The sequence below is a fragment of the Pezoporus wallicus genome, unplaced genomic scaffold (genome assembly GCF_028554395.1).
Source record: "Pezoporus wallicus isolate ANWC-B61680 ecotype Strahan unplaced genomic scaffold, APGP_CSIRO_Pwel_v1 contig_227, whole genome shotgun sequence".
NCBI classification, from domain to species: domain Eukaryota; kingdom Metazoa; phylum Chordata; class Aves; order Psittaciformes; family Psittacidae; genus Pezoporus; species Pezoporus wallicus.
This window is the reverse complement of record NW_026635704.1, coordinates 14295105-14316390: the sequence shown is the minus strand read 5'-3', so window position 1 is coordinate 14316390 and position 21286 is coordinate 14295105. Positions and strand designations below refer to the sequence as shown.

At 38.2% G+C, this 21286-nt stretch overlaps 1 protein-coding gene across 2 annotated transcripts in view; it reads right to left on the bottom strand.

Annotated features, from left to right (window-relative positions):
* The window catches only part of SPIDR (scaffold protein involved in DNA repair), a 204188-nt gene that overhangs the window by 5508 nt on the left and 177394 nt on the right, over nt 1–21286 (bottom strand). For both annotated transcript variants that reach the window (XM_057397746.1, XM_057397747.1), the window contains 6 exons: nt 13458–13545; nt 11004–11147; nt 10850–10909; nt 7059–7257; nt 5868–6020; nt 38–131 (listed from right to left, as the gene is read on the bottom strand). In XM_057397746.1, the coding sequence (XP_057253729.1) occupies nt 38–131; nt 5868–6020; nt 7059–7257; nt 10850–10909; nt 11004–11147; nt 13458–13545 (738 nt within the window). The remainder of the gene's footprint in view (nt 1–37; nt 132–5867; nt 6021–7058; nt 7258–10849; nt 10910–11003; nt 11148–13457; nt 13546–21286) is intronic.

Genomic DNA, 21286 nt, shown 5'->3' with positions numbered 1-21286 from the left:
AAACACCTGGAGTGCTCTGGAGCACGCTGACTCTCACCTGTCCTGGGGACACAGTTCCAACTTTCCATTGCCACATCTGTCACAGGTAGGCCAGGAGAAAGCAGTGCTCTCATTAACTCCAACAACAGTACCTGCAGAACATGAAATTCTTACAAAATACATGGGTTAAGCTAGCAAACACAGTCACTCCTGGCTTCACAGCAGGTTTGATCTTTTCTGACACTCAGCTTAAGACTTGTTGGAGCAAGCATCAGCTCTTCCAACAGTCTCACTCGTCCCTCGAACAAGGGATGACAGTACTGCAGAGCGTGTTACATTCTTAAAGAACCAGAAGGTAGATGATTGATAATTAACTTTCCAAACAGGTTCAGCTCTTTTGGTTTGGGGCTTTATTGCTTTTCTGATCTGTTTCTGTTTGTTTGTTTTCTTTCTGGTTCTCTGATGTTTCTTTGGCAATAAATAGCTATAAAAAACATCAGGTCAGATAGCTTGATATTGATATTTAGGAAACACAAACCAGTGAGAAACCCAATCCCTTTAAAAAACAACGATGCAGGTTAAATTCCATTAACAGTGGAGTTACTCTTCATTTTTACTGATTTAACAGAGATCAGATCTGGCTTACAGACTCAAGTGTGTGCCTAAGCAGGCTATGCCAAAGATACTTTTGACTAATATAAGGGGCCTTGCTAGTTTTGGCAAGACAAAATACATTCAGAGTTTTACGAGAAGCCAATAAAGAGCGTATTATGTTTTATGGCAACGATACGCTGAAATTATGAATATTATTTGGATATATGGAGAAAATATATCCAATATTTTGAAGCACACAAAGTGGATCACCTGTAGGAACGAAGTTAAATTAAAATAAACCCTCACTGGTACAACAGAAGTACAGACTAAAAATTCCAGCTCCTATTGAGCAAGAATCTCAGAGTTTCATACCACATTCAATAAAATAAACCCTTGGAGACTAAGCGAGCATTTATACAGTCTGGTCTGTAAGACAGGGTATTAATCCCTTGCTTCCCTGGTTCTCTTGGGGCAAGGACTGACAGAAAGAAGGGAGCTACACATAAACAATGAAACTGTAATTTTCTTTGGAAATTCAAAAGACAGCTAGTCTGAATATCATGAAAGGTACTTCTCAAATACAACATTTACGACCCAATTTCTATGCATGCAATGAAACAAAGCGGATTTCACTGATGGAATAAGCAATTCTGTCATAACAAGTTACAAGAATAATGTTGATTCTTCAGGTTTTGTGATAATTGGGAGTTTCCACCAGTAGTTGCTACTACAAGGTAGGATGCTTTATGCCACAGCATAGGCATGCTTCTCTTTGAATTGAGTGAATGGTGAATGGAGTTAAATCCAGCTGGCGCCTAGTCAGCAGTGGTGTTCCCCCGGGCTCAGTAGTGGGGGCAGTTCTGTTTAATATCCTTATTAACGGTGTGGATGAGGGAATCGAATGTACTCTCGGTATATCTGCAGGCACCAGGTTGGTGGGAGTGTTGATCTGTTTGAGGGTAAAAAGGCTTTACAGAGACATCTGTAAGAGGTTCAACAAGGCTCAGTGCCAGGTCCTGCACTTGTGTCACAACAACCCCATGCGATGCTACAGCCTTGGGGAAGAGTGGCTGGGAAGCTGCCTGACGGAAAAGAACCTGGAGATGTTGGTCGACAGCCAGACGCACATGAGTCAGCTTGTGCCCAGGTGGCCAAGAAGGCCAATGTCATTCTAGCCTGTATCAGAAAGTGTGGCCAGCAGGACCACGGAAGTGATTGTCCCCCTGCACTTGGCACTGATGAGGCTGCAGCTCAAATACTGTGTTCAGTTCTGGGCCCCTCATTACAAGAGAGACACCAAAGTGATGAAGCATGTTCAAAAAAGGGCAGCAAAGCTGGTGAAGAGCCTGGAGCACAGGTCTGATGAGGAGCAGCTGAGGGAACTGGGGTTCTTTAGTCTGGAGAAAAGGAGGCTCGGGGGGGACATAATCGCTTCTACAACTACCTGAAAGGAGGATGGAGCGAGGTGGGTACTGGTCTTTTCTCCCAAGTAACAAGCAATAGGACAAGAGGTAACAGCCTCAAGTTGTGCCAGGGGAGGTTTAGATTTGATGTTAGGGAAAATTTCTTCACAGACAGGGTTGTCAAGCATTGGAACAGGCTGCTCAGGGCAGTGGTTGATTCACCATCCCAGGAGGTACTTAAAGGGTGTGTAGATGTGGCACTTAGGTACATGGTTTAGTGGTAGACTTGATGATCTTAAAGGTCTTTTCCAACCTAAGTGATTCTGATTCTTGCTCATGGAAAAGCTACCAATTAGTTCACTGAATATGTTTCCTTCTTCATTAAAAAATCATTTTATAAACAAAACAAAATCCCCTTTTCTGACAGATCTGTTTCTTTTTAAGCCTTTTCATTTTCCCCTAGTTGTGTGCAACTGCAGGATGCCATTGCACAGGTAATATAAGTACATCTGAAGAAAATCAATCAGGATCATACTGATGAAATTATGTCTAGTGGTTTATTTTGACGACAATGTAGAGTTCCCTTGAGAAAACCAACAGAAATCACTGAAGTCAGAACAACTCAAAGCAGCAACAAGTCTAACAATCTAGCTTGTCTTGCACACAGTAATCTCATGTGTCCTGCAAAGGGATTTCTCAAGTTTAAGCTGCTCAACTGCTGCATATCTTTGTCAAGACTCTAGATTTTGCTTGGCATTCACAAACCTTTTGGTATGTTCCCAAGATTCTTCTTTTAAATGGACATGCATGTAGCCAAAATTCAATTTTACTTCTAGCCCATTTTTATGGGTTGTGGCTGACATCATTGAGAAGAGACTGATAATAGAACAACACCTGGAAAAGCAGGTCTCTGGTGAGGAGTGCAAAGGAGGGCTGAGGAAAAAAAGTAACCCTTTTTCAGCACAATGGTTGAAACTTTCAACTTTTTCCTTTTCGTTTTCTTTTTCTTTTTTTTTCTCTAGTCGGCTACCCTGATTAATGGACAGGAAGGGGAAAAGTTCAATCAAAAAGAGAAACCCAGGTAAGCTGATTGACCCCATTTTGTTCACTCAAGAGGGAAACTGAAAACAAAAACCCACACCCCTGAATAAGGGCTTAAATATGAAAATATCCAATGTCACTGGTGGTGAGTCATATACTAGGCAAATACCGTTAATCAAGTAATATTCCCACATAACATGTGGTATGGACTAACTAGAATTTCCTCTTAAGCATAGTTAAGAGGAAAAACAGTTCTGTGCAGTATGAACTGCACATATGTATGCCAACAGTATGTCAAAATTAAGGCATCCTGTCTGCTGCTATACAGCAAAAAAGAGCTTAGACATTACTCTGCAATGCATAGTGAGAAGAAAATAATCTATTAAGCCTGAGCTCACAGGTGAGAACCACAGACTCATCTTTTAAAGAAGTATAAACCTTCCCATAGAAAACAACCACAGGTTTTCAATCATTTGTTGAAGAGCAACACACTCTATCCCAGGGCTGATATGACTGGACTTCCCTGAAACAAAGATTCCTGACAAACTCAGTGGATCTGCCTGGACTGCAACATTGCCCTTCTTGATGCGGAAGGAACCTCTGAAGTTCACCCAGTCCAAACACCTGCTCAGATCTGGGTCCACTATGGAGTTGTACCGGGTTCCTCAGAGCCCAGCTGGGGGGTTTTCTACAAGCTAACTTATCCCATTTATACTCCTTCCCCAAAATGACTGATCTATCTAAATCTGGGCAGGCAGCATGGCAGTCCTGGCACTCCTGGAGGCTCTGACACTGTGTCCAATAGCTGTACTTGAGGATGGGGACTTGAATGACTACCTGCAGTTTTCACTGGTTAAAAGTAAGATTTTATAGGGAAGGCTCAGCCTGCGAAATCCCTGAGAGCCAGGAGGAGCAGTAATGACTGCAAAGGAGCAGGAAGGAGCACTACTCCAAAAAGGGGTGGAGCAAAGCCTTTGTAACCTCTTTAAGGGTTAGGTGAAAGGATGCCCAAGTACAGCATACATAGGTGTCCAAAACTACAGGAACTGAAAGGAGGAACAAAGAAAATTAATGAGGTGAAACTCCTTCTTATTGAAAGCCAATTAACATCTCTCTGGATTAAGAGACAGAGGCAATGAGTGAATTTTAGAGATCATAAACTTTTCCTTATGGGTTACTCCATCAAATACATATTCTCCCACCAATAAAGTAGCGTTAATGCTATTATTAGTTTCACTTCTTCGGTAGAAAGGTGTAGACACTAATTGAAATGGTGGATATATATCTTAAATGCTATTAAATGATTTTATTGACACATAAAAGTGAGAGTTATCATTTGTATATAGCATTAGCATAGGTTTAAAGAAGACACGTTATATTTTATGTTGGTACCAAGGTGTGGGAACATACTGGGAACAGCTACCCTGGGCAAATTTTGATTAAGCAATACAAACTTGTAGGATTAATTTCTCCTTTTGTCATTCTTCCACCTGTAATACAGAACAGGGAAAGCGTGACACCTCCCATGTGGATAAAGTAAGTACTTGTTTACACAGCAGATCACAAACGTGTATTTTCTTTTCAAAGGTGGAAAAAGAAAGGACAGAGAAAAGTTTTATTTATCCTACTATGTACACTGTCAATAGGACAAAAGAAGATAGGCTCTTCCCCTAGTTAAAAAATTAACAGAAGTGACTAATAATAGCATAACTATTGGAGAAGTTAAAAAAAAAGGCAGGAAGGGATTTCACACCCAGTGACAGAAATATTGTTAAAAGTAACTCACAAAATCAACGTGAGATGTACATAACAACCAAGGCTTTGAGTGAAGTGCCTCTAGTTTTGCTTGGTTTTCATTATGCAGTGTCAGAGCTCCAGATTTGTCATTGCAAGGTGCTCATTTATTAATCACAGAGGCATTGCTAACCTGTGGCTCTACCACAAGAGAAAGTATTTTTAGTAACAACTTTCCGTGGTTTCAGACTAGCTTTGCAGTGCATCATGCTATAGCTGGAAGGATTCATTTATAACATTTATTTGCTATTACTTTAAAGCTCTTTTCAAATGCTCCAGTGAATACTTGAAAGTGTAAATGTCAAATAGTATCAAGAATTTTCTACAATGGCTAATGGAATCATTAAATTAAAAAAGGACATTCTCTTTAAAAGCCAAGAATTACTGGGGTTTTAAGGACTTTTCCCTATAGGCACTCTACAACTGGGAGGTTTAAGAAGATGACTGGACAAAGTATTAGAAAATACACTGTAGGAAATATTTTGGCGTGATTGGGAAATGATAGAAAATACATTGTAAGAAATGTTTCTGCATGGTTAGTGGTAGAACTGAAATGTTAGAAGCTATGATCTGAAGTGGCCCGTGACCAAATACTGGCCAAGTTATGCTTGATGACTATGACGAAATATTAAATTGCCCCACTGCAGCAAAGCTCCAGGGAAATCAGTAAGTAACCCACACCATCCAGGATCTGGCTAACGTGTCTTATCCATCTGCCTAAAAAATACTGGTATACCTTATTGTTGCCAACATCAACAACGCTGGTGTGAACAGAAGGCTCCTGAAAAAAGACAGTGAAGGAAGGACTATAATATAACAGATGATGCATTAAACATTTATTTTGGGGTATGAATGAGTGGGAGCAGAGCTTGGCGAGCAAAAGGCAAACAGAGCCCACAAAGAAGTATAAAAACTTAAATACCCTAATGACCCTCAGCAACACTGTGCTTTTTTATCCCTCTGCACTGTTCGTAAAAGAAATCAATACAAAGACACAAAAGATTAAAGTGAGCACAAATAATTAACTGCATTCACTTCAGGAAAGGCCATACGAACCTCTTACAGCACAAATGGAGTTGGCCTGTGTTGTAGAATCCAGCTCATCGAGTCTGACAGGGCCAGTCAGCTCACTGAGGTCAGCAACGGCAGCCGAGTACAAAAGAGGCTTTTGTAATAAGAGAACAGTACGTTCAACACAAATAATCCTACCTGCCAACAAAGACATTTCAACTCAGTACAGTAACAAGGAAAAAGGTGACCATGATAACTGCCATGGCCAATAATGACAACGACATCTGCCAGCTACTAAACAGATGGATAGACTTCATCAGGTTTTCTCAACGACAAAACATTTTGCTTTCAGTGATACATGCATCATGCTCTCGGTACACTTTGCAACTCCCAGGGCAAAAAAGAGTATGATTCCACCTGCACTTCATCACACCATAATCCCTGCAAACACAATGTTACCATCTCTTCCCTGGTAATAAGCTTGTGCACCCTTTCAGGTGGTCTTAGTTTGTTTCAAAGATGACAAAGAATAGGTGCATGCAATGTTTTATTCACCAAAGCAGAGAATTTTGCTTCAGGACACACAGCTTGGTACTTCAGTTACTCCATCAAATATTCACTTCCACATTTTGGAAGTGACTGAAGGTGTGAGATGTGAACTACCCATCCAGGCATCATATAGAACCATACCTGAACCTCAAAAAAGAGTGACTAGAAATGAGTGTAAAGTGAACTACCATCATTACATGATTTGTATGGTGGCGAAGGCTCACAGCTAAGATTGTACACGGGAGTTTATAACATTTCTATATTTAGGGATGTGCAAGCCTCTTCTACTTTTAGAAGCAGTTAAGGTCAATAAAAGTTTCTGCAAGAATATCAAAACAAATAAAACCAAGTTCCTTAGTATTTTTGAGTCTTCTGACAGCTAGAAAATTTATGTGACACTGGTCATCAGATTCAACAGTCATCAAGGAAGACTGACAGTAATACTGGTGGACATAACAGCAAGATCACAGAATTTCTCATTTACCTTGGAGAGCAACCCAAAACCACAAAAAATAAATCTTACTGAAAGCTCTAATTAATTACAACCCCTTTCAAATTTCTTATCCCAAACTTGTCTCATCTTCATCTGAAAACAAAAGTCTCTGTAGGTCACATATTGCAGTGGCAGAGATTAGGAAGCTATTTCAGTTTAATTACAACTGCTTCAAGACCATGTGGAAAACTTACCATTTCCCCACAGTGCATCCTTGAAGAAGACAAGCTGTGAGGTAACACTGAGGGCTTCTGTGATTTCTGCACTGAGAACACACGAGGCAGCGACTGACACGGCAACAACTTTTGGAATCATATGAACCACATTTTGCAATGTCGAGTCAGTCACAAACAAACAAATTTCTCTTTGATTTATTGGAACTCTCTGCTTTGTCTACAATTTCCAAAAAGAAAAAGAGATACAAAATTGGAAGGCAGTTGTTAATTTTCAGTAGAAGGAAAGACTAAAACAACATCCTCATATTTAAATAACTGATAAAACTGGCAGTAACCCTTACATTTAGGGTGTGTACAGGATAATGAATCAAAGCTTCATTGAATTTGACGTTACTCCTTACTGCAGATACAAACATCTCTATCTTAAATTAACTTTCCAAGGCTGACTTTCTGGAGTCCCGGCTTTACCTCTACCAGTTATCACAATTTATTATAACTCATTTGGACTGCATAAGGGATCTGAAAATAGATTTTATTTTTAAAATGTATGCAGTATCTATACACTGTATATTATACATTTATATTACATATATAGTATTTATATCAGACATATGGTGTGTGTATATATATATATAAAGTTAATTGTCTGGTTTTATGAAAATAGACTTCCATAATTTTTGCCTTAAAAAAAAAGAAAAAGAAAGGCTATTACTACTATTATTATTCGCATGCAAGAGAATTTTCCATGTACTGTTGTCTGGTTCCAATAGGAGCAGTCTTTGGCTAATAGCCACTGCAAATTACAAAGCTGGAGGGTTTTTTTCAGTTGAACAAACATCTCTAAATATTTGAGTGATGCACAGAAATAGGGAAATAGATAACTCATAATTCAGAGAGAGAGAAGTCCTCAATGAGAATGTCAATTTTCTGCCTACGAGAGGTATAAAAATATCACGGTGTGACATAAATTAAGGTACATCACAACTACTGATGTCATAACCAAAACATTTTGTCTCAACCTCCAAATCTGAAAATAATGATCAGAAAATCAGTAGTGTTTTTTAGAATTTTTACGCTGGGTTGATGAACAAGACAGATTAAACAGACATTAAACACACATCAGTGCTTATTGCAGGGTCTCTACCAAAATCAGATGGGTTACAGTTTGACCATTCATGCTCTTCTCTCTCTTGATTTTTTGTTTGTTTGGTTTATTTTTAAACACAGCTTTTATAATATCTGTGTGCGTGTGTGAATCTTGCCATACTTTAGAAAAAATGGGTTTAATAACAAAGCATATTTCACATTCACCAGTTCAAGCAACTGGTAAATTTTACGATTCTAATATTTGAAAAAAATTAAATAAGATTAAATTACTTTCTTAATTTAAAAAGGTTTTGCTACTATTTTTAATTAGACTGCCAATTAAAAGTCCTACTTGAAACATTTAAATGAAAATGAAATACTACAATGACTGGAGAGACACATATCATGTAAGTATTTTCTTGAGAAGATGCATGTCTCTAGCATAAGGTAATGCAATGAGAACCCCAACTTTTTGTCTTCAGTTGTATTCAAACCTTGAAACCATTAATAACCATTAATCACGCTAAAATTAGCTTTTTGTTCATGCTAGCAGCTCATAGAGCAAATGCAGTAATTGTAAACAATGACTAGGAAAATTCATAACTCAGATATTATGGTTATGCCTTAACACAATATGTGCTGCCCGTAGCACTGACGTTGTTTCATTGCCTAGTAACTACATACATTTGAGTACCTCCTTTGTGTAGATAGGATTAGGACAGCTTCAAAGAAAGAATTTTTACAGCTGTCCCACGAGAATTACTAACAACATTAAAAGTTGGCTTTCAGAAGAATCATCCAAAAAGTAAATAATAACAGCAAAAATCACAAGTTAGTATAAAATCATCATCTTGCTATGTGTGACAATTTGTTCTGAACAGAGAGGACACACCAAATAGCAGCAGGATTGAGTTATAAGGACAGCTCCTTAACCACAGATGGAATATATTTCCTCATATTCCTTCTGTACCACAGTACAGATTCTGAGTAATAATAAAAGCGTATTTCCATTCCTCCTTCACACAAATGAACTATCTCAGAATACTGTGGCTACATGGAATAAATACTGTTCTTGAAGTACATTTGAATTAGCTCACATAACAGATTATCTAATGATAATAGATCAGCAAAATAAACTAAATCATAGTCCCTTCCTCACTTATTGTGACTGGATGACTTTTCATGCGAAGGATATGTCTTCTTGGCAAAGGCAGCTGCAGTAAGCAACCTGCTGTTCATGTTCTTCTGGGAGGATTAGGCAAGCAGTACAATAAATGCAGGTAAATACCCTTACAATCCTACAGCAGTTATCCAGAAGGAGAAGAATAATATTTGCTATTGCTTTTCCAACATTACTCTGAAAAAAAATACGAACACTCATGTTGTTCACTTATGAAAATTCAATGCCTACAGTTCAGTAGTGAATAGCCACTAAAAAACCCAGCTCATAAACCTCCTAGTAGCATGAAGAAATCATAGACCTTTTTTTTGCTAGTTTCCATTAAAATCACATCTGCTTCTGCATGCTTCATCTTTTCTCTAATTTCGTGAATGAAGTGCTTCTACACAAGAATACTGATGACCCACAGCATCTCAGATGTAGACATTCCTGAATACAAAAATGCTTGGTTGGGTTACCACTAGTCTGTAATTTTAGTTTATTTTTGAACAGGGCAGGTTTCGTGGATTCATGCATGTCTGTGTCCATCTTTCTGTTAGCACCCTAAAGATCCCATCAAGCCAGCCCTAATTTCATGCTTGCAAATGTTCTGTTAAATTCTCACTTAGCATGGAGAAAACACAACAGATACCCCCCATCTCGGGAGTTAGAAGTACTCCCTGCCTAAAAATCAAATAATAACTCACTGGCTTTTGAAGCAAAAGGGCAAGACCTAAATTAAATTTATGTCTCACACTGGTGGGAAGCATCTCCTGCTATTTTGCTGGCCATTTGGGAATTCCTTTGTCTTTCGTTCATATGCTTTGATTCACACTTCGTTTTTTGCGGAGCTGATGGACAATTGCAAATGATTTTCCACCAGAATTCAGTGCTGGCTATACTGAGGATCCAGTCGCCAAAAAAATATAAATAAAACAGCAACAAAAAATTCCTTTAACTACTGAGGGAGTTAGCAACATTTTGAAAAAGAACTGTAGCATCATTCAGAAACAAATAAATAAACATTATTATAAACTTTCCCACATGGTATGGATGGCAGACGTATTTACCTAAGAGTTCCTACCTTCTGCTGACTGGACCATAAAAGCCAAATTTGCCTGAAGGGCTTCTAATGAACTCAACAAAAATAGTCCACTCACTTGCATGCAAAGAGCAAAGCTGTGTTTTCATATAACCATCATTTGTTACATTCTATCCTGAGACACTCAACTGAGAGCTTTTTGCTGTGTATGCAAGGATAGCATTTAGCTATAAATTGAGTCTCAACTAACTTCCTGCAAGCTCTCTTACAAGGGTGCAATATTATCTCTGGTTAGATAGCACTTTACTCAGAAATAATTCACTTTCTAGACTGGATGGCACTGAAACTGGAGATTTTGCCCACCCACAAGCATTTTAAATCTGGTGCTAATTCTGTTCGGACAACTCTTGAAGATAATCCAGGAAGGGTTTTGGTTTTCCCTTAAACAATGCAAATACTGGCTTCTTAATGTAAGCGTTATATAGATTTTATGTTGAATTCATTGCTAAATGAAAAGATTACCTGCAGCCTTAGATATAGCACTTGTGCCCAAAAGCTACAACGCTTATTACAACCGTCCATCTGAAAACAGTACAGAAACAGGCAATGAGACAAACATGATACCAGAAATCCAGTGGTACAAAGTATTTGTTATCTGACTTGTAAAGCAGATTACCCGAAGAATTTCCTTTAAACCATGAACAGCTGGTGGCTGGTACAAATTAGAAATCTGTTCTTCCTCATCCACTTCCACATGTACTTCACCAGACTGAACAGTAAGAATATAACAGAAGCTGGGAGGAGCAAGATTAGTTGTCATCTATGAAAAAGTAAGAAAAAGAAACGTGACCCTAAAAACGGCACTTTAATTTGGCCAGTCAGGTTTTCTAATAATAGCCAGAACAAACCACACAATTTACATTTTAAGAGGGATGGGGAAACAAAATTACATGGTTAATAACAATGACTCTCTGAAGAAGAGATTGAGTGAATAAACTGACATTCACAAGTTGTAAGTGAAATCAGCTTGAGCGTATCATTCCTTCCATAATCTGACATTGATCTTCATCACAAAAACAACTCATGATCTGACACACTTGGCAAACACAGCGACTACGTCAAGGTGCTGCTTGTGGTTTTTGCATTTTTTTTTTTTATTACCCGCTAGAGAGTGTCCTGATTATTTATTTATTTTTAATATCCATAACTTTCCTGATATTTGGGGACTTTTGCATGTGGGTGGGTTTTTGTGATAGTGAACAGCTGCCAAACTTTTAAAGCTGCCAAATTAAATCCAGGATAGCACAAGGAGATAATGAAGAACAGGAACACAACAGCTACAAAAACTGCTCCCTTTGTGCTATGCCAGATTTTAATTTGCCCCTTAGAAGGTACCATGAATTAACAACATTATTAATCACCACTTAGAGAGGTCCCAGGCTAGAAAAGCTTCTTAGGAAAAAAAGGACAATGTTAGAAAATAATTTTTATTGTGGATATGGTACAATATTCTTCTATCCATGTTTGTTATTAACAAAGCATTATATTTAATAAAATAAATATGAACTTCTACTAAAGACGGCTGCCCACCCATTTAAAAAATTCTGCATAGGGAAAAAAAAAAGGCAAAAGAAGCTGATACCCAAATTCTGTTTGCTCCTGGCAGCACTAAGGAAAGTATTTAAATGTACATATGGCTCAAAAGAAACCAGTTCCACAGACCTCTTCCCAACAACAGCATTATTTAGCTACCTATGCATAAAACTGCTTCCATAAAACCGTGCATAAAATGATACATGAAACTTGTATCAAGAAAAATGTATCTCAACTGAAAAAACTCCACTCGGTCAAAAATCTGCAGTAGCAAAATGCAAGGTGTGATTCCTGCGTGGGATGAATTAGTGTTTCAAACCCATGACAGAAGTGTAAATTGCATGATTAAGGAAACTTCCTCCATTTTTGGTTGCTAATAAAAATAGAGAAAATGAAGAACAAATGAAAGTCAGAACAATGCTAAACAACATTTAAGAGCTTTGCTCCATTGGTAGGTATCACCATTCTGTTGTCCACAGTAGTTTAATGCATTCTTCTGAGACTTCCAAAATGTCTAGATGAAAGGGAGAGTCAAGAACACAGCCATTTCACTCAGTTTCAGTTTTGGTTTTATATATAACCAAGGTCTGAACGTTTATTCTTCAATGTAAACCCCTGCACAATGCAAAGCATGCCATATTTCAGGGAAAAGATTCTTAGACTTTAGAAATAACCAGTAATATCCACCTTTAATGTCCTCTGGTTTTGAAACTTATATATTTCCAGCTTTTTCTTTTTTTGTAGAACTTGTGCTCTGATTGACTCCCCTAGGCTCAAACACCAGTTTTTAATACCACAAACAACTTCCCCAAAGAACAGTGTATACAAGAACAGCAGGACAGTGCAAGCACTTGGCTACAGAAGCTTCTCAAATGACCTCATGTTATCAGAATGACACTTGATACGACAAAATACAAATACAAAAGCTAATTAAAGGGAAATTAAAGATATAATTTTAGATTTGCAAATGTGTAAATAAATACCTTAAATCCACTTAAGTAGCCCCCCATGCCCTAAAATCACAGAAACATGAATTACTTTTTAGTAGACTATTTTTGTGTTCATCCTTCGATTTTCTTCATAGAAGACAAGTATCAGTCAAATTCATCTTAATGAGTAAGAGACCTGATTCCAGCAGTCAGTCTGTCTTCATAGAAGTTAATCTTTGAAAAATGCTTTCAAGCCTAAGGCTGAAAAGTGCTTCAAAAGAATGAATTAATACCCTTGTACACAGATTTCTTAGCTGGCTCCATGCTATCTAACATATCTTTCCTCTTGCAAGGAAAGGAACAATTTGTCTGTACATTCTATCATTCAAGTTCTAGAAGACTAAGGGGCTAAGTGCATAATTTTTGAAAGATTCTGCTGATCCAGAGGGCTTCAGATTAGCCTAGGAGGTTGCCAGAACCAGTAAACCAAAACTCTGTAGCAGAAGAGAGGGAGAGAATGTGATTCTCAAAGTAAACATGAATAAAATACCAACAAAAATAGTAGCTGTAAGTGAAAAAAAAATAATTTCCAGCATAAGAAGACTTACCGCTTCAGACTCTTGACTTTGTCCAGGAACTTTTACAGGCACTACCGGAGGCCACAGACTCTCTATCAGACTAAAAAGTCCTAATGCCCTTCAAAAAGACCAATAAAATCAGGTTTAAAATGTTTTCCAGTGTTATATGAAAAAGATTCATTAAGAAATATCATTGAAACCATTGCATAATTATGAAAACAATTTTCAATCATATTTGGTTTTTGGGAGCTGGTTTTGATTAGCTCTAATTAAATCTCAGTCGTTTCTGCTGCAGGGTGGAGAGGGAGGGAAGACATGTATCCCATTCAGTGACAAGCAAGTCGTATTCACTCCTTTGTCTCGAACAGCATGCTACCTGATACAATTCAGGGGAACTGGGGTAAAAGTCACCTTGGGAAGGACTCGGATATCATTACAACTTCTTTAAAAATACAGCTTTTAACTATTTTAACTGATAGTTTAAAAACCCATGTTTTGCTTCTAACATTTATTATTCTTGTTTTCCTCTTAACAGCTGACTAATTGCTTTCAGGAAAACCAGAAATTCTCAGATACACAGAAACAGGTGAGATTTTGTTATCTTACGTATGTGCGCAGAGAACAGTCTCCTGCCTACAGAAATGCTCATTTAGTTATGATTTGTATTTATTTATTTTGCAAGTTTCCTACTTTTACTTTAGAAACAAATATAAAACAAACATAAAACAAACAGTCCAGCATATTAAGGTAAAATGCTGCAGACTCTTTAAGAAGCAAAGCTACAATCTGCAGCAGTTCAGTGGCTGCCTTGTCAGTGAATATGGCACCCTTGCTGGATGGACAGGCAGGAACATCTGAGGGACAGGCCAAGAAAACAGCTGAGGGAGAGGAAATAGCTACAGAGAACCAACTTGAAGCAGGATGCATTTCTGAGTTAAAGCTCCCAGTTATCCTGTCCTTGTTCTCAGTTCCACGTACTTGAAACACAGAGATGTGGATTTTAACTCCACATTGCCTCTATGAACTAGTTGTCTGTTCCTCCAATTACGAAAGCCACTGTTTCCAAAACAGCTCTAAAAAATTAAGTCATAAACTTGCTAAAAGTAATACTAGCTTCTAAACTCAACTGTTTAGAAAGAAACGGCATACTCTGGTATAGGGATGCTTCTCTTCAAGAGGTCATGGAAACTTTCCATTTTAAGTTCTGCTTTTAGCTCACTTCTGCTTAAGCTTATTTATTTCTGTATTTCCCTAGTCTTTCTCTGGATCCTTAACTGCTTAGACTTTGGGTGTCTATAGACTGTGAACCTCTTCCCCTGTTTTTCATAAAGTGCCAGGTATCATCTATGATTCAGTGTCAGTAGTGATGATGCCTTTGGATCAGCACTGTAAGAAGTTTTATGGATACAAATCTCAGAGTGTATTTTGTAGCGTAAAGCTTGTGGTTCACAATTCACCTAACAAGCAGGGAGATTACAAAGATGATGTTGCTGCCTGTAGCTGTGCTCTCCACACTAATAAAAAGACCAGAAACACAAACAAGCTGCTCTTTCACAGAAATTAACTTCCTGACTTGTATGGCATCACTGCTGAGTCTGCAAAGGAGAACGCTTAGCTCAGAGGCTGGTGTTTTAGGGTTTCTTTTTGTTTGTTTGTTTTAGTTTTTTTTTTTTGTTTTAACAGAGAGAACATTACAACATAGAAGGCAACTCTTCTTAGGTATTAGACTTAACAGCAAATTGGCCACTTCTTGAATCCTTGATCGGGGCAAGATTTTTTGGCTTGGATCATATTGAACGATATCCTCACAGGAGGGCTAATGCCCAGAGGAACAAACTAGTCTTGCTAACTGCGACATGTAAGAAGGAGGGTTACAAAAAGAGAGCGTAGCCTCCTGTACAATTGCAACAGTTACAGAAGTGACCTTCCTCATACGACATGCAGTATGAGGGCAAGGCCAGAACACAGATATGAATGTACCACAGACTCTGTTTGTGTGGGTACAGAGATTGCATATTTATCAGCTTAGAGCAACTAAGCTATATTATTGCAGTGCACATACAATCACAGCTCCACACCAAAGTTACACTGATCCCACATCTCTACTTTCAAGTTTTCACAGGAGACATGACGTACTCCCTTCTGCTTTAACTCTTCCAGCTCGCTACCCCATATCAGAATACCTAAGGCATACAGTGCATTTTCTTTTATTACTCCTGACCTTTGGAGAAGGCCATCTACTGCTTGAACTAGGAGCACTTAATTATTAGTAAATGACAGCATTTGTTTAGAAACAGGCAGAGGAGCAGCGTTGTGTGGAGTGTCTCCTGAACATCTTGGACCCATCCTTTTCTTTGACAGTCACCCGAAGGACCTGCAAGTTCCAAATCACACCCTACCGGCATCCTGGTCTACCAAAGGGGATGGATGTTCCCTCCTGGGGCTGTCACTGTATCAGTCAGTATCTCTGGTGAGGAGTTTCCCTCTTGCTGCACTCATTTATACACCTCCAGGAAAGCTAAGTCTCTCTTTACATTTAGGGTCTTTGACTTAGCAGAAGGAGAAATAAGGTGGGGGCAATGACAACAGAGAAATGGCAAGCATTGTGTCCTCCTCTGTAGAAAATCACTATCCTCATAGAAAGAATAAAATTAATACATATATATTCAGCCAATAAAGAAAATTATATACATATATGTATATATATATACACACACACCACTTCAATCTGACTTTAAGAATGGGTGCATTTTATCCAGAATGTGTACCCTTCTTCAGCTATAGAGTCAGGCCAAGAGATGAACAGCTGGCTCTGTGCCACAGCAAAGGGACATGGTTAGCTCCCATGTGCACAAAGAGCATCTCTGGCTACAGTTTGCTCTGTGAGTGTAATTACTGGTCATTTAAAAAAATTTAATCACAAAAGGACTTCCAAAAAAGAAGTAGACTAAGAAGCGAGATGAAACCGGCCCAAGGATAAAAAAGAAAATCAACATGTAAGGTATTTTGAATAACATTTTTTATATATTTTTTACTTCAGAGACAAGGACTCTACTGTAATATTCCATAACCTTTCTTTAAAAATAGAAAAGACTGAACCAATTGTTGGAGAAGGACACAAATCACCTATTGGATTCTAAATGACAGACTCAACACCCTACTTGTCATGCCAGACTGAAATCTACATTTGGTAAAAACTTTTTTGTCCCATACTAAGTATCTAGATGTCTGCTGCTTATCACCAACACAATAAGACCACCAGTAACTCCAATGGAGTGTTACAGCATAGTATTCCATAGAAGCAGGGACTTGCAACAGGCAGTCCTTTACATACAGGCCCTCTGGAAGTCTAAGGTGGAGGTTTTGCTGACCTTCTTCCTGAAATATTTAATCTTTAAGGGATCTTAATATTTAAGGTCCCCTCCAACCCAAACCGTTCTCTGATTCTATGATTCTGCTTCTAATCTTTCTAGGTTGTTTTACCCTTCACTGCAAAGTCAAACAGCATATATTCGTGTGTGTACACATGCATTTACATGTTAACTCTATGATTTCTGATAAAAACAGCAAATAGAGAGAAAAGCCATTGTAATTATATTTAAGCATCCAGTAAAGTGATAAAGCAGTATCTACAGTATCAGCACACCTACTCTGATCCTGTGGAAATGTCATTCATTTCATCCTACAAGCTATAAGACAAAAATCAAACAACTTCTAATTTTGGTTTTTCAAAACTGTTTCACTGACTCTGATCTGACAACTTATTTTGTAACTTAGTTAAGATGGTTTTGTTTATTTCTCTCAGAAGCATGAATGAGAGAAATCTACAGTTCTGGTCTATGAACTTTGTGTGTGACCTGCCTGATTCAACTTTTAACATCACTGCTTATAGTTTGGGGACTTTTCAATTTTATTAACCATACCACAGGTTCAGCGGAATATTACTACAGGGAGAAAATATCACAAATATCAAAGAAAACAGAAGGAAAACAATGCCTATAACTAGGCAAAGAAGAAAGTCTAGGTTTACAGTAGGGGGACAGGAAAAAAGATGATAGGATTCTCCTCCAAGGTCTTCCATGGCTTTGCTCTGAGGACTCCAAGACTTCCCTGTTTCCTCCTCTCCTACTTTCTTATGTTTAGTCTAAACCAAAACATTTTTCTTCGGGCAGTTTCAGTTTCAATTATTAAGAAGTCAAAAATTAAGCAATTCATAGCCCTCTGTGCAATCTCTCCTTACTCAAAACTAATAAGAAATTTAGTAATAACCACCTAGACTGCATAAGCTTCAAGTATCAAAAGACAAGCAATCCAAATATAAAGCTAATACTGTAGGCTACCTCTCCTTTTAACCGACCTGTTAAGATCTTGCAGTGCACAACCTATGCAACACCGTATTTTCTCAGACTCAACAATAAAAGCAACAAAATCATAAAGTAAAAATCTAAGCCTACTAAATCAGCATCTCAGTCAAAATGCAAACAGAAGTTATACATACTATATTAAAGCACAGAAATTATAATATAAGAGTACTTTTAATTCAATATGGATAATCCTATGTTATCCTCCAAGGCTGGTAACTAAAGAGATTCCTGACAGAAGCACTGAAGGTACAAGCAGCAGTCTATGCTTGCTAAAGAGAAGAAAACCCATGAAAAATGCTAATTTCTGATCAGCAGTCATCAAAAATCATAAAAAAGTAATGCAAATATTCAAAACTTCAATGTGATTACTGAAAATATGCTTTAAATGGAACTCTATTTTAACCACAGCAATTATCAAAGTGTTTCAGGACCTCAAAACCTCAGAGATGTGGGTGGCTCTTTCAGATGGCAGTCTTTTTGGAGGAGGGAAAACCAAAGGAAGGAAGTTACGACTTCCTTGCTCTGTGGAGAGTTCTTACTATTATATTCCCTGTCAACGTCTAGCACTTGAAACACTTTCTTGTATAGCAGTTAGCAGTCCTCTCTTCTCAGTGTAAAGCAAAAAGAAGAGAAAGCATATGATGAAGAGGAAAAAGGAGAGAGATAAAGGCTAGAGAATATGGGACTTAAAAGAAACAAAAGGAAGAAAGAAAACCTCAGACACAATAAGTGACCAACACTACAGGCAAATACAGGAGATTTCACATGTCAGTGCCTAAGATTTGAAAGTTTAAAATGACAAGTAACAGAAGCCAACTTCATCAGAAAATGCAGAAATTTCTCAGAGAATCATAACACTGGTTGATGAACTCAATATTCAGAGTCTTCTTACTGTAGAAGAAAATGCAACAGATAGTACAGTCTGCCATGAATTAAAGATTAGGTCAAGTGCCAAAGCTTATGAGTTGCTGTACTCTTCAAAGCGTTCTACTCTATCCAACATACGTGTGGGTATTAGCACCATCCATGCAGCAGTTGCATCTCCCTCTGAAGACTGTTAAGCATTTTTTCAATTTAGGGACAAAATTCATACTGACACCCTGCATTAGTTGTGTATTAACTTAAAAGCATTTCTTCCTCCCCCCTCCATTTTTAAATTGGTGCCATCCTTCTGTTCTGCTGGGTAGAAGCTCTTCATATTTCTACCATGTAAGAAAGCATAAAGAGAAGAAGCAGACAGGTCTGCTATACTGGGCAGGAAAACAACTCAGTCCTTGGCAAATCAGGCGAAAAGACACGAATTGTCAAAATCCAAATTATTATTCTATGTGGAACTCCAGACATAGCTAAAAACATAGACATTGGGGTTTTTTTTTCAATACAGACAGATACCTAACTACAAAGTTATCCCAGCTCATTGAAACTGATTTCTGATAGGAAGCAGCAGGCTATGACAATTTATAGGCTATTTACTCCCGAGGCATTTTAGTGAACGCTGAGTCTCTGCATTTAATTGCACCCACTTAGTTACTGGTTACACCAGACATACCTGAAACATGCCTGGGATCTATTAAAAAAGGGGGATTGCATGTTAGTTGTACTGCATACAGATTCTTAACCAAAAGTCCTGCCTCTAGCATTACACCACCAAAACCTCACTTCTTTCTCAAGGGGCTGAATTTATAAGGATGACATATGAGCAGTGGGAGGACAAGAGAGAGAACATACACCTCTAAGGAGCCGACAGCACCCCTGGCAGGCCAATGAACATTTTTTAGTCTCTCTTTAAACCACCATATATTTCTTTTTCGCTGGTACTAAGTGTGCAGCTCAGGGAACAGTTGTAGAAAGGCTAAGAGACAATTATGAACGACAGAGTGAAGAGAAAAGGTGTCAAGAAACAGATACTGGACATGGTGTTAATTTGGCTGCTACAATATTGGTTCCTACCTTATTCAACAGCCTCATGAACAGACCAGAAGAACTGCTAGAAATAAAGACACTGAACAAGCCATGAAAACTTTGATGTGACTCAGCCATGCCCATGGACTGACAGAAATGTCAGTCTGGACTACAAAGGGAAGAATTTCTTGCAGAGATGGTTTTGGAGAGTATGTTTTATGTGGAGTATGGGACTTCTTCTGAAACCCACCTAAATCAATGAAAGACCTTCAAATGACCCTTGTACTTGTTAAAAGATATTGATACTGAAAAGCAATATTCAACATTAACAGTGTTTCCCTCAATGTAAGACTACCAGAATTCTAATTTTCACAGGGTTGATCTTGGTCAAGACAGGACTTGTTATGTAAGTTCTTATCCCACTTGGGGTTTTTTTTGGAATTCAGTGTATTCTTACTGGGAGAAGAAAAGGGTTTAGTTTCTTTAGCACATCTTACAGTACAGGTTCATTCCAAAGACCAAGTCAGATTTATAGCCAAGTTTTCAGCTGGATGTAAAATACCTCTTCTTACAGGTTTTTAGTCCTTGAAAAGTAATTTTAGCTCACAACAGTGATTTATAAATGCATTTACTGGAATGATGCTAAGCAGTACTTTACATTATGAACTTGAGGATGGATGATGGACTTGAAGTTTTTTTGAATAACAGGGGTCCACTGATACAAAAACCTTGAGAACCTCTAGTATCTGTTAAACACAAATCTCCTCTGTCTCATGGAGGGACTGAGGAAGCACTTTGTTGCTATAAAAAGAGGTTACAATCCAAGTGACTGTGGGACAACATGCATATAGGAGATCTTACTAGCCATTCCTGGCTTTCTCCAGATCATGCACTTCAAAGGCAAAAAAAAAAAAAGAAAAGTCATTACTTTTCCCTCATACTTCCTATATTTTATTCCCTTTTATCCTTTTTAAAAGCCACTGTCAGACTCCAGAAGACAGTTTCAAAGCCACCTCCTTCCAAAAAGTAATTTGCACTCTCAAAAGAGAAAAACAAGGCTGCCGTCTTTCTTGCAAGGCAGACCACATAGTTCTTATTCGCTCATGTGCTGCAAGCCAAGGTTGGGCACTCACAGGCATATCCCATCATGTGCTCAGATATACCACTGGCTCTGGAAACCCATTTACCCAGTGGCAATGAGTTCTACAGTCTTAATTATGCTCTGTTGGAGTAAGTACTCCCTTATATTAATTTCAGCTATGGCTTTACTGTGGTTTCCATCACACCTAGAATGACATAAAATGTGCCCCAACACTTAACAGTAATAAGAAGTTATAAAGCAGAACTTGGGCTTAAACAATTGAGAAAAAAAATGAATCCCTGAACAACTCCCCCACCCACCCATCTTGTACAATGAAATCACGTTTTAACCACTACGCTGTCCTTGAAGCTACACTAGCCTTTTTCTTTTAGTGTTTCCTAGCAGGGTTACCACCAGCACAGCTCCAGCTGAGCCACAGGCATTTTCAGCAGTGTGTCTTCTAATCGTCCTCAGAATAGCCAGAAGTAAGTTACTGCTGCTTTGAAACAGAA